This window comes from Ursus arctos, chromosome X (genome assembly GCF_023065955.2).
Source record: "Ursus arctos isolate Adak ecotype North America chromosome X, UrsArc2.0, whole genome shotgun sequence".
NCBI lineage: Eukaryota > Metazoa > Chordata > Mammalia > Carnivora > Ursidae > Ursus > Ursus arctos.
The window spans coordinates 73,479,501-73,496,732 of NC_079873.1; the positions used below are offsets into that span (position 1 = coordinate 73,479,501).

The 17,232-nt window shown below is 36.0% G+C and overlaps 2 protein-coding genes across 8 annotated transcripts in view; both read left to right on the forward strand.

Moving 5' to 3' along the window:
- The window catches only part of DIAPH2 (diaphanous related formin 2), a 992,113-nt gene that overhangs the window by 236,646 nt on the left and 738,235 nt on the right, over window positions 1-17,232 (forward strand). For 6 of the 7 annotated variants that reach the window (XM_026483534.4, XM_057313012.1, XM_026483533.4 and 3 more), the window contains one exon: window positions 3,339-3,478. In XM_026483534.4, the coding sequence (XP_026339319.2) occupies window positions 3,339-3,478 (140 nt within the window). Of the gene's footprint in view, window positions 1-3,338; window positions 3,479-11,996; window positions 13,437-17,232 lie in introns of those variants that run through there. The other variant, XM_057313026.1, reaches the window with a different exon arrangement.
- On the forward strand, window positions 3,485-6,934 carry RPA4 (replication protein A4). The gene has a single exon (XM_048213411.2). It carries the CDS (start codon window positions 5,092-5,094, stop codon window positions 5,881-5,883), a length of 792 nt encoding a protein of 263 aa, XP_048069368.1. The 5' UTR covers window positions 3,485-5,091; the 3' UTR covers window positions 5,884-6,934.

Consider the following 17,232-nt stretch of genomic DNA (forward strand, 5'->3'; position numbering starts at 1 on the left):
TATCCTGAGGACCAGAATATTAGTTTTTTATTCTTTCAATCTCACTGATTAAGTGACTGTGGACAGTCATCATGATTCTCTATTTTTGTAATGATGCTGTTAGATGAGCTGATATTTAATGGTCAGTTCATCTTGTATATGCTGTTTTGTTTTCTTCTTCAAATATGAACTTATGTTAAAACCTGTGAAAGCTTGATAAAAGGTATTTGTTTTATAAGGTTATGTACTTTTGTGTTGCTCCATTAGATTGCTTCCAGTCCTTATAACCACAGAGTATCCTAAATTACATAATTTAAACCTGTTTCTAAGAATTGGGGGAGGAAGGAGTCCCAAGGTATTGGGCTGGCCCAGTTTTTCCATGAGTCATAAATATCTCAGCCATGACCATATAGAAGAAGGGAACAAACGTTTGTGAGCAGCTTACTTTGTGAGACAACACATCCTAATGCCTGTTTTGACCACTTTATATGCATTGTCTCACTTAATCCTTATAATAAACGTGAGGGGTAGGTTTCTATTATCCTATATCATGAATGAGTAAACAGGTTTATAGAGATTAGTTGAATAGTCTGCTCAAAGATTACCTAGATGGTAAGTGAAGGTGTCACAATTCAAACACAGTGACAGTTTGAGCTGATCCTAAGATGCCGTACACAGTCTCAATTTACCTAGTCTACACTAGCATTTCTGAATATATGGTAATGGAACATCTCAGAACTGTTGTGAAGCAAAACTAAACTAAGTTTTGAAGTTTCAGCATGTTGAAACTCACCAGACATTCACCCATTTGTTTATTCACCATTGATTCATCCATCCATCCATTCATTAAAGAAGGAGGTTCTGAGGGGCACCTGGGTGGCTTAGTTGGTTAAGCTGAGGTCTTGATCTCAGGGTTGTGAGTTCAAGCCCCTAGTTAAAGTACTCAGCATGGAGCCTACTTAAATATATGTTTTGAGTACTTACTGTGTGCTAAGCATTGTGTTAAGATCTGGAGATACAGTGGTGAACAAGGTTGGCAAGATTCCTGCCTCATAAAGCTTATGTTTTAATGAGGAAGACACAGTAAACAAGTAAAGTACTAAACAAATAAGGTTACATAGAGCTAATTTTATAAATGAGTTTTAAAATGATGTGATGATGAATGTGGTGGGGAGAGGACTATTGGCTGAGACTTAGATGATGAGTGAGGGATGGAGATGTCAGGGATAAGAATCCTCCGGGCAGAGAAAATAGCAAATACAAAGGTCATTGTATAGTAATAAACTCATGTACAGGCCTCTAGGGAAGAATTGGTAGGGCCTCGTTATCCATTAATTATGAAAATGAGTTTGAGGATTATATGAAAGTGGTCTGTGACTGCAGACTTGCAACATTTTATACTATATGTTTACTTGCTATCATTCGTTGTGGATCTACAGCCTTAAGAGTTGGGTTAATAAGTTACAGAAATGGGACCAGGGTGGCTCAGTCGATTAAGCATCTGCCTTCAGCTCAGGTCATGATCTCATGGTCCTGGGATCGAGCCCCACATCGCGCTCCCTGCTCAGTGGGGAGCCTGCTTCTCCCTCTTACTCTCCCCCGTGCTCTCGCTCTCTCAAATAAATAAATAAAATCTTAAAAGAAACGTGGAAAAGAGTTCATGGTGATGTTTTTACTTTGCCATCTATGTCGTGGTTTATGCAGTAGAAGTATTTGACATCGGTATATCCTAACAAATAAAAAAATTAAGTTAATGTGCATTACACAAAATATGAGATCTAAAACTATGAAATTGTATTCCTTGTTCTGTAATTGTTAGGGTCAGATTCAATAATAGCACACTTCCTTTGAGGTTCACTAAACTGAATCACTGTGTTAGATACATAGCATAAAGTTCTGAGTCTAGAAGAGTGATAGAAATAATGACCTGTGCCCAATGTCTTAAGTGTTATAACAGTGATAGTGATGCAGCATTAGAAGGGAATACAAGTCCCCTACATAAGACTTTACCAGACTTCAGTGGTGCTTGGGTGGCTCAGTTGGTTAGGCGTCTGCCTTTGGCTCTGGTTATGATCCCAGGGGCCTGGGATCAAGCCCCATGTATGACTCCCTGCTCAACGGGCAGTCTACTTCTCCTCTGCCCTTCCCCCTGCTCATGCTGTCTCTCTCTTTCTCTCTCAAATAAATAAATAAAATCTTTAAGAAAAGACTTATCAGACTTCATTTACTTACTATTCAATGGAATGTTTAAAAAAATTCAGACATTAAGAATGATTGTCAGTTTTTATGTTGAGGAGGTATTCTTGATAATAGCCAAACACCATGAAACCCTATGGAATCCATTTCTCATTAACACATTTTTTTTAAATTCTGTATCTTCTAATGATATGACTTATACCAATTTGAAAAAAAATACTTTCCTTATTCTAGCTTAGGTACTTACAGAAACTAAGTGTGATTAGTATGAACTTGAAAAATGTGACTCAAACTAGAATTTTAATTCAGGGAAATAAGTTTGTAATATACGAATGGGGTAGTTATGATTATGTGTATCTAGAATGTGAAACTGAGTTATTAATGCAATGAATGTGTTGATGATGTTTTCCTCTCAGTCTTTTCCCCAAACTACTTACATAGTTATGGCAAGGTGATGAAGCTAAGGAGCTGTGACGAGATAATGAGTTCTAGAAATAATCCCATGTATTTTGGAAATAAAGCTAAAAACTAGTCATTATCAGATAAATGCATTTAATGACTTTTTAAGATTAATCTACAACATGGGAGTAACATAGGAAGGAAGAGTTGGAAATTAGTGAATACTTAAGACTAATATGATTAACATGCTAAATGGAGACTACTGTTTTACATTTTAATAACGGTTTTCACTTGTTTTTTGAGGTAGGCTAATTCTCTGATATATTTCAATAGTTTCGGGTTATCTATAATGTTTTACATTAAATTTTGTTCACTGTATTTTATGGTATAGAACATTAAGCATATTAACAAGGAAAATTAATAAGATGATTTGTAAATGTTCATCCTGTGGGTTTAGGAGGAGCAGCTCATGTTAATGCCAGTGCCTGGATTGTAAATTTGAGCATTCCTGTCAGTGACACTTAATCTCAAGTCCATAGTCTGTTGAGACTATGAGCACCAGCAGTGTAATTTCCTTTTAAATGAGGGTAAGGGGAGTGTTGAGATATATATATAACATGATTTTACCACGTCAGTTCTATGACCAAGAATTTTTAAGTGCGTAGCATTCTGCACACATATTTCTAGAGTAAAATATTTACATATTATGCATTATTTTATTTCAAAACCTGTTGTTTTTCTAAAATGTTCTTTTTTTTTTATAGGGAGGGCTGAAAAACAGCAAACATGAATGCACCTTGTCTTCACAAGAATATGTTCATGAATTACGATCTGGTATTTCAGATGAGAAACTTCTTAACTGCCTTGAATCTCTGAGGGTTTCTTTAACCAGCAATCCTGTCAGGTAGGTGGTTCTTATTATTTTGCTATGATTCATGCAATTTGTACTGTATGTAGTTGTTAGGAATACAATCAGTTACATCATCTTAACCTCAAGATTTTCTGAACAACATTCTGATGTTAGCTAAACAGCGATGTCTGATTATAAGGTTATAAACATTTGAAAAAATATAGTTACTCTGTTCTCTTAATAGTGTGCGATTTTAAGAATACAAATATCACTTGGATGTTTAATTCCTCGTTTATTATATAAAACATGGATCCAGAAGTTAAATATCCACATTTACTTGGTAGTTTGTGTGCGCAGATAACAATTATTATATATTTATTCGTAAAACAAACTAAGTATGTTGGCTCTGATATTATTCATTTTTGACTGAGAAATAAATACAGTTTTATATTCTATAAGTTTTAGATGTACTATTCACATATTTTTGTAATTTGTGATAGCAAAAATTAAATTATTTTAACCAGTAAAAAATGAAAGAAAGTATTAATAAACTCAAAGCTCTACACATTTAAGCTATTTTCTAACTACAAAGGATTTTTAAAGAAGTACCTTGCCAGTGGTGGATTCCAATAAGTGATATTCTTTATTAATCATAAAAAACCATTACATTAATTATAACCAAAATAAAATGTTTTATGAGGAAAAACAGGTTTTCAGTGTAATATGAAAATACTCTGGGTGATACTCATGTAGATTGCTACAATCTGAAGTTCACAAATTACTGCATGAAAGTATACAGAAATGGTATTTTATTCATGTTTTTCCTAATGTATAATGGAGGCCACATTTTGTATTTCTCCGACCTATTGGTAGAGTCTTGAAAATAATTTAAAGCTCATTTGAATTGATGTAGAAATTGAAATATATCATGCTATTTATTTTTACCTATAGTGCGTTTGTCAGAATAACTGGAAAATTATAATTCTATAATAAAAAAAAAAAGTAAAAAGGCAGTGGGAAGATGTGACTTACTTTTGAATATGATGATCATTCAAAGATGACTGTCTTGCCATTTCTCTTAGAATGCTTCTGGTTTTAACGATTTGAAGAAGGATGTGAATTCTTTGAGAACTGTAACCATTTTTGTGTCCCCCCCCCCCCCCCGCCGTGTAAACCTACAGCTCTTTATCATAGTGTACTTATGTGCTCTGAAAATTTCTGTTGAATGGTTGATTATATGGGTGAATAAATGAGTATTTAAGACATGAGTGTAGAAGAAGTTGTGGTACTTAGAAATGAAGGGGAGGGGTACCTATTAAAAATGCATTTATATAAAGATTGCAAGAAAGGCTTAAAATTACACGCGGGGCCTTTAAAATACAGCCCAGCAACTACCAGACAACTCCAAAGAATTATGGGATCAGGTGATACGCTGGTAGGATCAGGTGATACGCTGGTAGGATCAGGTGAGAAGCTGGTAGGTCCTGATTGGCTGGAGGCAGCAGCATTCCAGTAGCTGATTGGCTCCACAAGATTGCGTGAGGCTGCTTGCATCCCCACACATCGAAGCTTCTGGTGATAGCCCTCCTTAGAGGGCAGAGCCCACCTGAGGACCTCACTGACTGGAGCGAAAGCCTGCGTCCTCATCTCTCAGAGCTCTCCTTAAGATGAGTAATAATGGTTTTGTTAGCTATGGCAGCGTCTCTGCTGTGGGTGGAGCTATTGGAAGCAATGATCAGCCATTTCAGGGTGGTGCAGCTCCTGCTACTAAGGCCCCAAGATCCAGGGTCCGAATCCAGGATATTATACCTTGTTGTGTAAACCAGCTGCTCACCTCCACCCTGGTTGACAATGTCTTCAAGATTAGGGGAATTCAAGTGTCCCAGGCCTCTGTTGTGGGGATAATCAGAAAGGTAGAGAGGGCTTCCAACTACATTCTTTACAGAATTGATGATATGACCACCAAGCCTATTGAGGTCCGCCAGTGGCTCGGAAGAAATAAAGCAAAACAGGGGATGTCGCTTCTTCCAGTGGGAGTATATGTCAAAGTGATCGGTATCCTCAAATGTTTTGAAGAAGTAAAGGGCCTCGAGGTATTGAATATCCGAGTCCTGGAGGACATGAATGAGTTCACCACACATATTCTGGAAACAGTCAATGCACATATGATGCTGGATAAAGCCCACCAAGTGGCCTCTGGGCCCAGTGAGCCTGTTGTCCCATCAAAAATAGATGAGGTCCAGAAACATGGGGAGTACCACCACCTCGACTTCATCCACAAGGAAGTTCTGCGTTTGATCCATGAATGTCCTCGACAGGAAGGGAAAAGTGTACATGAGCTCCAGACCCAGCTTCACAGCCTGAGCGACAGGGCCATCAAGCAAGCCCTTGAGTATCTGATCGTTGAGGGCTACATCTACCCCACTGTGGACGAAGAGCATTTTAAATCTGCTGATTGAAGCGATGAAAAGATTCTTCATTTTCCAAAGATCCTTGCCTCCATCTGTGAGTGAGTTTAACCTGTTGACTTTTAGGAAGTAGATTTTTTCAACAAAATATCTCAACTGGCATACTTTGGAACTTCACTGCTTTTCCAAATGCTTTGAACTTTTCTGTTTTTCTAACTGTGTTTGAAGCTCAGATGGAGATGGTGATGGATAAATTGACTGGACTTTTTGTAGGATTTACCAGCAAGCAAATGAAAATAGTCCTGGATGAATGAATTTGAGAGAGAAAAGGTACAGAAAGAAACTGAAAATTATTATTTGTTGTGTGGGAGTTTCTTTTTCTGAAATATCCATGTATTAGGTGAATATAGATGCAGTGAGGGAACCAGTTAAGAGAGAAAAACAAAAATTCTGTTGTTTTTACATTAGACTTATTTTCTGTGTTTGGATTTAGCTTATACTCCTATTATCTCTTGCTAAATATAGTAATTGATTGATCTGAATGTGCTAAAGAGAGCAATTTATGAATTCAAATACTCAGTTCAATATTGATTGAGTTGCTCTTATTACCATAGATTTGTTTTTAAAAAATAAAATTATATTATGTTTAACTGCTCTTATTACCAGTTCTATGTTTTTTAAAAAATAAGATTATACTACCTTTAAATGCCAGCTCTTATTAACATAGGTTTATGTTAAAAAATAAGATTATAACTAAATAACAGCAAACGTAGATTGCACTATGTTTAAGTATACTGTTTAAAAAACAAAATTATACTATGAAAATTTTTTTCTTAAAATGTGATGAGGTGATTATTTCAAATATAATGTGGTGATATTTGGATTAAATTACAGTCTATTGTAGTTGCATGGTACATGGATACCAGACTTAATGTGAGTTTGATGTTCTTATGGATTCTGTATAGTACTAAATGCTCAGTTTTATTTGTAACAAAGGTTTATTCTTACAGGTTAAGCAAACAAGTTAAAATTAATTATAGGAATATTAAGCTTAGTAAATGAAATCTTATTTGAACATTTTATTAAAATACTTTTACAAAAATCTTGACTTTTCTGTGTGATTTTTTTTTCTAATTTCACTTGAAAAGCCTTTTGTTTTGTTTTTGAAGATTAATAATTTTAATTATCCAGAATAAATTTTTCTCCTCAATGTGACATATCCTACTTGTAATAATACATTTTAATATGTGTAATTATATGATACTTTTAAATAATTGAATAAAGTAAGCCTTCAGTTATATACATAAGGATGGTATCTTTCAAGTTACTAGTTTTGCTACATTAGGAGAGAGAAAAGAAAAAAAATATATATATATATATTCATTTGGACAGGTAGAAGAGAAAAGCATCACTTGTCTTAACTAAATCACAAAAATGAAGTGTAAAACATTGAAAATCCTTTAAATGCAGCATTGACAGTAATCCACATTGTCAGGAAAACTATCGGAATTTGGCTTCTCTTTGCCAACCCTTAGGAGTACTTGCCACCAATACTTGTTTAAGCTTTCTGTGGCATAAACTTAACTTTTTTCCCCTCAGAAGCGGAGAATGCATAAGTGACACCTTTTTGAAAACTACAAATAGTTGCTATACCTGTTTGTTATTGAAATCATCAAATGTCTCTGGAAATTCTAGTCTTTATAAACATAAATTCTGAACCACTCTTGAAAGTTTGCCTGCCCTGAGGAAAATCACACTGGAGGAGAGGCAATGAGGGGTGTATTTCTTCCTTAGAATCTCAGTGTGGAAAGGTACAGTCTAGGAGGTGTGTGTGCATGTGTGTGTTTGTGTGAGTGTGTACTTGTGATATCACTTATACAATTGCAGGAACCGTGAGATCACAATTCAATTTTTTAAAAGATTTTATTTATTTATTTGAGTGAGAGAGAGTGAGCAGGTGGAGGGGCAGAGGGAGAGGGAGAAACAGAGTCACTGCTGAGCAAGGAGCCTGATGTGGGGCTGGATCCCAGGACCCTTGATCATGACCTGAGCTGATGACAGATGCTTAACCAGCAGAGCCACCCAGGCACCTTTCACAATTCGATTTTTTTCTGACTTTGTAGGTCACTCTCCAGATTGTCTGAGTTGGTTCAAGTGGCCATTGGATGGGTAGCCACTTTTTCCTCACTCTAGGAATGTTCCTCCAGAACTAGGAAAACAGCAACCAGAAAAGCCCTTTCTGGCTGCCTTTGTGCCTGGGAACTAATACGTTGTGATATGTACGTCAAATTTAAGGGAGGGCCAACCTCTCTTCCTCTCCCATCCTTTTGGGCAACTGTCCTCTCTTTGTGTTCCTTGGGGTTCTTTAAGTTTTGTTAATTACTCTGCTGTCCCCCTTATTCTTCTGAGTGAAATCATGTGCTTTAATGGGATTCTACTACAGGTGAGAGACTGCAGTAGAAGAATAGTAAGTAGGCCTACCTATAACGTGAATGGAAATCAACAAACATTTTTCGGTTGGATTATCTTATACATGCGTATTGGGTAGCAGATTTTTAAAATCCATTTTAAACCTTCCACCAACATGCATACTTCCTTTTCGTTTTGTTTAGTAGGTAATTGACTTGGCCAGTGCTCCCCTTCCTCTGCAGTCCTGCCTTGTGTGTGAGCCAAACTTTTGAGGATAAGATACCAATCCTGGGGAAATACTGTCTGCTATTTTGGGCAGAGATATTTAAGCCTGAGGAAACTGAAGAATATAATTGACAATTACAATTCACTTAGGGTTGTTATTCTATGGCTCTCAGGCATATGAAATGTATGCATTTATATTGAAACTGATTCTAAAGTAACTGAATAAATTTGAAAATGTTTTCAAATCAAAGCTAATATTATTACTGTTTTCATAATTGTTAGTAATAATCATTTTATTTTACCTACTAAATTTCGATTTGTATTTTGAGTATCATTTGAGAAATATAAATTATTGTATTTTTTTCAATTTCTGTTTTCTTATATAATGAATCAAAAAAGGTTACCACTTCAAGATAGTATGGTACTGGCACAAAAACAGACACATAGATCAATAGAAGAGAATAGAAAACCCAGAAATGGATCCACAACGATATGGTCAATTAATCTTCAACAAAGCAGGAAAAAATATCCAATGGAAAAAAGACAGTCTCTTCAACAAATGCTGTTGGGAAAACTGGACAGCAACATGCAGCAGAATGAAATTGGACCACTTTCTTATACAGAAAAATAAATTCAAAGCGGTTAAAGACCTAAATGTGAGTTAGGAAACCATTAGAATCCTAAAGGACAACACAGGCAATAACCTCTTTGACATTGGCCATAGCTACTTCTTACTAGATATGTCTCCTGAGGCAAGGGAAACAAAAACAAAAATGAACTATTGGGAATTCATCAAGATAAAAAGCTTTTGCACATCAGAGGAAACAACAGAACTAAAAGGCAACCTATGGGGTTGGAGAAGATATTTGCAAATGTTGTATCTGATAAAGGGTTAGTTTTCAAAATCTAAAAAGAATTTATCAAACTCAACATCTGATAACCAAATAATCCAGTTAAAAAATCAGTGGAAGACATGAATAGACATTTTTCTAAAGTAGACCTACAAATGGAGGACAGACACATGAAAAGATGCTCAACATCAGTCATCATCAGGGAAATGTAAATCAAAACTATAATGAGATATCACCTCACACCTGTCAGAATGGCTAAATAACAACACTGGAAACAACAGGCATTGGTGAGGATGCAGAGAAAGGGGAACCCTCTTACACCGTTGGTGGGAATTGCAAACTTATACAGCCACTGTGGCAAACAGTATGGAGGTTCCTCAAAAAGTTAACTACCCTGTGATCCAGCAATTGTCCTACTAGGTATTTACGTAAAGGATACAAACATAGTGATTTGAAGGGCCACATGCACCCTGATGTTTATATCTGCACCATCAACAATAGCCAAATTATAGAAAGTGCCAAGTGTCCACTGTCTAATGAATGGTTAAAGAAGGTGTGATGTGTGTGTGTGTGTGTGTGTGTGTGTATTTGTGTGTGTGTATACACATATATACATCTGTATATGTAACGGATTATTCCTCAGCCATAAAAAAGAATGGAATCTTGCCATTTGCGATGACATGGATGGAGCTAGAAAGTATTATACTAAGTGAAATAAGTCAGTCGAAAAGACAAATGCCATATGATTTCACTGCTATGTGGAAGTTAAGAAACAGACACAGGGAGAAAGAAGAGGCAAACCAAGAAACAGACTCTTAACTATATAGAACAAACTGATGGTTACCTGGGGGAGGTAGGTGGGAGGGATGGGTTAAATAGGTAATGGAGATTAAATAGGGCCCTTGTGATGAGCACAGGGTGTTTTACGTTGTGTCGTCACTAAATCTTACACCTGAAATTAATATTACACTGTATATTAGCTAACTAGAACTTAAATAAACACTTGAATGAAAAGGAAATAATTCAGTCAGGGGGAAAAAAAAAACAGGGACAAGAAGATTATCTGACAATACATAAATACCATTTCCTACATGAATCATTTGGAGAACTTTGGCTTTTACTCTGAGTGAGCTGGGAAGGTGCTAGGAGGGTTTTGAGGAAAGTAATGGTGTGACCTAACTTGTGTTTTTAAAGGCTATGTCTGGATGAAGCAGGGAGACCAAGTTACATGTTGCAGTAAGGGAGCTAGAAATCTCATAGGAATTCTAGGGTTAGCAGTGTAGCTGTGCATCATGCAGGCTGATGTGGTAGGTCACTTGACATCCCACAATAGTCCTAGAACCTGGTTATTTTTGTCAATATATATCTCTGTTAAGTCAGCAGCAGAAATTCATGGCACATTACCTTGATTTGTTTTGCTAACGTGGACTCTCCATGAGTCTGTGTCTTTTCCTCACATTAACTGCCTGGCCATCTCTGTTACCCAGTTCAAATTCCTAATGGGGAGCCTCTGGTCCCCATTTGTTTCTGCTCAGGCAAAGCTTTTCTTGTCAGGCCACCTCAGTATGCGGGCCAGACCATACTATGGTTAGGTCACCCTCTCTAATCATATCAATTTGCCTGTGGTAAAGGAGAGAGAGTCAGGGTGATATGGTCCAAAATTTGCTTACCTAGGACTATTATCTTAGAAGGTAGCTGTGGGGAATGCTCGTCTAAGAAGGAGATACGAGTTTGTCAGACACCAGCCAGTATAGGAACTTTAATAAGGTGAGAAGGAAGGTTATTGCATGGGGATCTCCAGAAGATGAAGAATTATCTCCAGAAGATGTTTTAGTTATCCTGTATGTTCAGCATTTAGCATTATTGCTTGTGATATTACAAGTTGAGTAAAAGAGGAAAAGTAACACACTCCTTCCAGGAAGTGCCTGTAGTGTTCCTGTGTGTGTATGTGTGGGTTTTAGAGAGAAGGGAAGGAAACAAGGAACATCATTATTCTTACTGTTATTTTGACTGTCCTGAGAATTTTTACCAAAGTCTGGTGAGCCACCTCTAAGCTGTGGTCTCTCCTTAGACTTTCAGCTACTGATTGACTCTGGTCCAAAAATCTTTCTTCTTTCTGATAAGGGGAATACTCTCCTCAACCTATCCCTCAACTTCAGAAGCGGTGGTGGTAGAATATGTGTCCACATCACATGGTTAATTCATTCTGGGAGTGCACTGCAGTATTTTCCCCTCTTGGGAACTCACTGTGAGCATTAGCATTGTTTTTAGAAAAGCTTTTTACGTTGTTCCAGGAAAGAAACTTGTTTAACTTTATTAACCCAGAGTTTCCAGATATGATATTTTTTTATAAAAAAAAGTTCTGTTTTCCCTAGAAATGCCTATAACCTTTACATAGTATAAATCATACCTTCTATTTCTACCAGATTTAAACCTATCAACAGCTATAAGATTTATCTAATCACCCCCTACTTTAGAATCTCTCTCAGAGAAACCAAGAAGTAACCAACACAGCAAACAACTAATTAGTCTTCCTACTGGACAGAAACAAATAAGCAAACAAGAGCAATGAAACAGCAAAAAAAATCAGAAAAGGAGGAAACCAAATATAAGAATAAACCCAAGAATGAGAATAATTTGTATAACAAGAAGGAAGTTACAGGAGAAACAAAGAAAAAAATAGTCTATAGAAGGATAAATCACCTTGAATGCATAGTGTCTTATATAACTTATAACAGTAAAAGAATCCTTGAAGTTAAACAGGAATCATTTAATACTATTATTTTAGTTTCCTAGGGCTTCTAGGTCACCAAAAACTGGGTGACTTTAAAACAAAAGAAATTTATTCTCTCACAGTTCAGGTGGCCAGAAGTCTGATACTAAGGTTTTGGCTGGGAGGTCCCTCCTAAGGCTTTAGGGGAGGATCTTTTCCTTGCTCCTTCCAGCTTCTGTCATTCTTCGGTTTTTAGTAGCACAATCCCAGTCTTTGCCCTTGTAGTTACATGGCTTTCTCTATGTCTCTGGGTGTCTTTTCTGTGTCTCTTATAAGGAGACTCTAACTGGATTTAGGGCCCACTCTAATCCAGCACCATGTCATCTCCATCCCTACCTTAATTATATCTACAAAGACCCTATTTCCAAATAAGGTCATATTCTGAGGTTCTGGATGGACTATATTCCAAAGTTCATTTCTAAAATTATGTGAAGGAAAATTATCCATAAGACCAATGAATAACAAAATTAGCTAAATTCTGTCTAGGTAAAAACCTTAGCTAGTTTAGAAGGTCTGAAAAAGTTGAACTATGTACTACTTTTAGAGCTCTCCTTAATGAAATTAAATTTTATTGACCTTGTTCCCTTTATAAAGAAGTTTTTTCTATAGTACTAAATTCTGAGAGTGTTATTTGATAGAGTCACACTAGAATGCCAGTCATGAGATCTGTATTTCTAAGCCCTTGATCTGTCACTCTCTGTGACACTAGTGTAATCGGTAACCTCTTGGCCTCAGTTTTTCCCTGTATAAATGATTTTGGAGACTTCCAGATCTAAACCTCTTTGTTCTCTGTTCTCATTTGCTTACTTCTAATCCTATAATTTTTGCTATTGGAACTAGATTAGTGTTTTTAAATGATTTTGAAGAGAAAAATGTTCCTCCATAAGACTGAATGGTTTCTTAGCATTTTATTGTTCTCTTGCATTTACAAGTATTATGTTTAACTAACTCCAGATAGGTATTTATAATTTCTTTTAAAATATTGAAGAAAGCAGTTTCTGAATCTTTGTTACATAACTATTTTTGAAACGTGATGTTCATTAGAGTCTGGGCATTTACCCTCTTATGACTGATTTCTTTCCTTACCACAGTTTTTTTTTTTTTTTTAAGATTTTATTTATTTATTCGACAGAGATAGAGACAGCCAGCGAGAGAGGGAACACAAGCAGGGAGAGTGGGAGAGGAAGAAGCAGGCTCACAGCAGAAGAGCCTGATGTGGGGCTCGATCCCATAACGCCGGGATCACGCCCTGAGCCGAAGGCAGATGCTTAACCGCTGTGCCACCCAGGCGCCCCCTTACCACAGTTTCAACTGGTTTCTTTTTGTTCAGCCCAGCCCCTAGTCAAGTAAGTACATAAACACGCACACTAATAGCTTTACAAACATTCTCAAAGTACAGTCATTTCAGAATATTAAATGAAGTCACAAATTTCAAATTCATATATTATTTAATCATTTGGAAGATAAAGACTCTTAAAGTCATTTCCTTATATTATTTTCTAGTAAAGGCAAATATTTAAAAATACCTTTTATGAACTGTCATTTACTGACAATATCCCAAATCACTCTCTCACTATGCACTCCCGCAACATTTATTTTTTTTTGCTGTTTATGTTCATCTACACCTGCTTATGCTCTGTAATAGTTACATGCATGTATGTCTGCTTTTCTCATTTAGATTTTAGACTCCTTTGGGGAAGGGACCCTCCTGCCCTTTTTTTTGTTTCATGATGGCTGGTACAGTGTAATTTACATACAGTAATGTGTGATTTGATGTGGATATTGACCTACCATCAATAACAACCTATGCTTCTCCAGCAGTGAGAATGAATTTTCATTAATCTGGCACTATTTTGTGACCATGAATTTTTAGGTATAATCAGAGAAAAGAAATGAAGCTTTTCCTCCACATAGGAATGAAACCTTTTGGATTGATCTGAAACATATTTATAAGCTACACATAATACAGTGTGCTTTAAACAATGGTCTTTTTATGGTTGCCTAGTGAATTAATGAGATTGAATGTGTACAACTCTAACACCCTAAAAATCTGTGAGTTTGACTATAAAATAAAGTCTTGTCTGTCATCACAAATTGCATTAAACATTGCATGTACCTTGGTCTTTGTGTTTTAGAATGAGAACTATGTTATTACAGGTTTTTCAGCATATTCCTTTGATAAAGTTTATGAAAGGGAACACTGCCTGCTGAGAAATAATCCAGCGAGTTTTCAACAAATTTATTCCCACCCAACCCATTACAGGATGTACAAGTTTTTGGCAAGATATTTTATGAAGATCCAAAGGAATGCATAGCCATAAATCATTGTCGCTGAGGTTTCTTAACACATGACAAAAAATAGCAAATATTGGTTTGCAGAATAGTGTCAGAGAATTGTGATTGTGTAAAATGCTTTTCATAGTTTTTGCTGAAATTGCCTTACAGCTTGAGGGGTATTTTATCCCACTGGGAAACTGTTTTTTCTGTTTTGCTTATAATCTTAGTTACCTGCCCATCTGGTGGCATAGTATCTATATTCACTTTCTGTGATGATAGCTTCCTTAGCCGGTGTTTTCAAGCATGTGAAAACGGATAAAATATCTTTTAGATTTATTTACTTGCAGTTATTTGCATTACCTTTGGAACATTTGTTTTTGCTTGTTATTTTCTAACTTCCCTTGAGATTTAAACATGTTTTTCAAATGTATTAATATGCAATTTAATATAATCATCATAATGAAAATAGCTGACTCTTGACAGTACTACAAAATAGGAATAGAAAGCACTTTCTGAATTATGGGTGTTCATAACTCTTTAAACAGCCTTTATTTAACTTATTAAAATTTGGCAAAACAGCTGACATTTCATAGAAAATTAATATAAAAGTAGATGTAGATCAGTACTTTTAGAACATTTTGCATTGGACTACCTATGAAAAACGGAATAATGAGGACATTTTTTATGATGCAGTAATGTGAACAGGACTTAAAATTGTGAGCACATATCATAACCCAGCATATGGGTAGTATTATTAAACCAGGGTTGTTTAATATTGGTATTTTAAATTTGTTCACTTTAACTTTCAAGTGCATAAATCATTTGAGAAGACTAGTACGTTTTATGTAGAATAGAAAATAGTAAATTCAGTGATGTCCATTTTTATATTTTCCTTTAAAATCTTGGGCAGCAATTTGAATTAACAGCAATGATATCCAAGCTCATTTAGCTAAGTTGGTACCATAAATATTAAGTGACATTGGATTTTTAATTATATAATATTAGCTTCAAAACACATTTTGAGGCAAAGTAGGTCTAAAAATAAAAGTATATTGTTTTTAAAAACATATATATAACAGCAAATACTGACTCAAGTTTCTGAAGTATTGTTTTATTAGAGAAAATATTATAGGCTTGAAGGTGGAATAAATGAAGACTCTTATGTTTGCATTTATTTTATTATTATATATGACACATGAAACTCCACCAATGCAGTGCATTTTCTCATTTAAATGATGTGTTTTAAATTATAAAACCAATGTTTATATAAAATAATTAGAAGTTGTTACTGGGCATGTAGTTATAAAAGTATATAAAATATAGCCGCAGAGTCTAGGCACACTAATTAAATGGATTTCTTAATAGAAAGCTTAACTTCCTTCTATTTTAAAACACTTTTTAAAGATTTTATTTGAGAGAGAGAGAGTGAGCATGAGTGGGGGTGGGATGGTGAAGGTGCAGAGGGAGAGAGAGAAGCAGACTCCGTGCTGATCAGGGAGCCCAACATGGGGCTTGATCCTGGGACCCTGAGATCATGACCTGAGCTAAAGGCAGATGCTTAACTGACTGAGCCACCTAGGAGCCCCTATTTTAAAACATTTTATTTACATTTTGTATTTTCTATATGTTCAAAATAGTCTTGAAGAAAATACATATAAATATTTGTCAATTGACATATTTTTTTAAAGATTTATTTATTTATTTGTTTATTTATTTATTTGACAGAGAGAAAGACAGCCAGCAAGAGAGGGAACACAAGCAGGGGGAGGGGGAGAGGAAGAAGCAGGCTCCCAGCGTAGGAACCCGCCATAGGGCTTGATCCCAGAACGCTGGGATCACGCCCTGAGCTGAAGGCAGACGCTTAACGACTGAGCCACCCATGTGTCCCCATTTGACATATTTTTATTTTGATTTTTATGAATTAATTTAATTAAAGGGCTTGGGCAGGTACTGGAGTTTTATATACTTATTATTATGGGGCTACTACTAAAGCAGTTGCAACTTACCATGAAAGATGCAGGTATCTCACTACCATTAAGAGGAGGGTAAAAATACAAACTCCAAGTAAATAAGGAGAGAAGATGATAATTTTCAAAAAGCCAGGGACAGTGCCAGGTAATTATGTGAGTATAAAATAGTTCCAATTTTCCTTGTAGTGAAGGGGGAGAAAAGTATTGAGAGACATAGCTGTTATCTGATGAATGATAGTGCATGTACTTTTCAGGGAAAACATTCTTCATAATTCTGAACTCATATTTATATTTTGTGGTTCTTTAAGGGATATTGAACAACACAGTAGAGTGTGTCTTTGATGATTTTCTATCAAGTAGACAGTATTTCTGTGAATGTGCATTTCCTACATAGTGCCGTGAGTTAAAAAAAAAAAAAATCAAGATGTTTCTCCAAAGACTCGGAGTAATAATACTGAAAGAAGGAGAGGGAGAAAGATAATTTTTTTTTTTAAAGATTTTATTTATTTATCAGAGAGAGAGAACACAAGCAGTGGGAGCAGCAGGCAGAGAGAGGAGCAAGCTCCCCGCTGAACAAGGAGTCCAATGAGGGACTTGATCCCAGGGTCGTGGGATTATGACCTGAGCCGAAGACAGATGCTTAACCAGTTGAGTCACCCAGACGTCCCTGGGAGAGAGAGAATCTTAAGCAAGCTCCATGCCTAGTGTGGAGTTAATGTGGGGCTCAATCTCAAAACCCTGAGATCATACCTGAGCCCAAATCAAGAGTCAGACGCTTAACCAACTGAGTCACTCAGGTGCCCCAAAATGAAAAAAAATCTTTTAATTGTAAGTGGTATGGGACATTGACTTGGGGTATTCTCTGACCTTATGGCATATTTTGTACCTAAAAAAC

Bases quoted from the DNA above. Each gene is read 5' to 3' on its own strand.
- RPA4 (XM_048213411.2), top strand. From the start codon at position 5,092: ATGAGTAATAATGGTTTTGTTAGCTATGGCAGCGTCTCTGCTGTGGGT.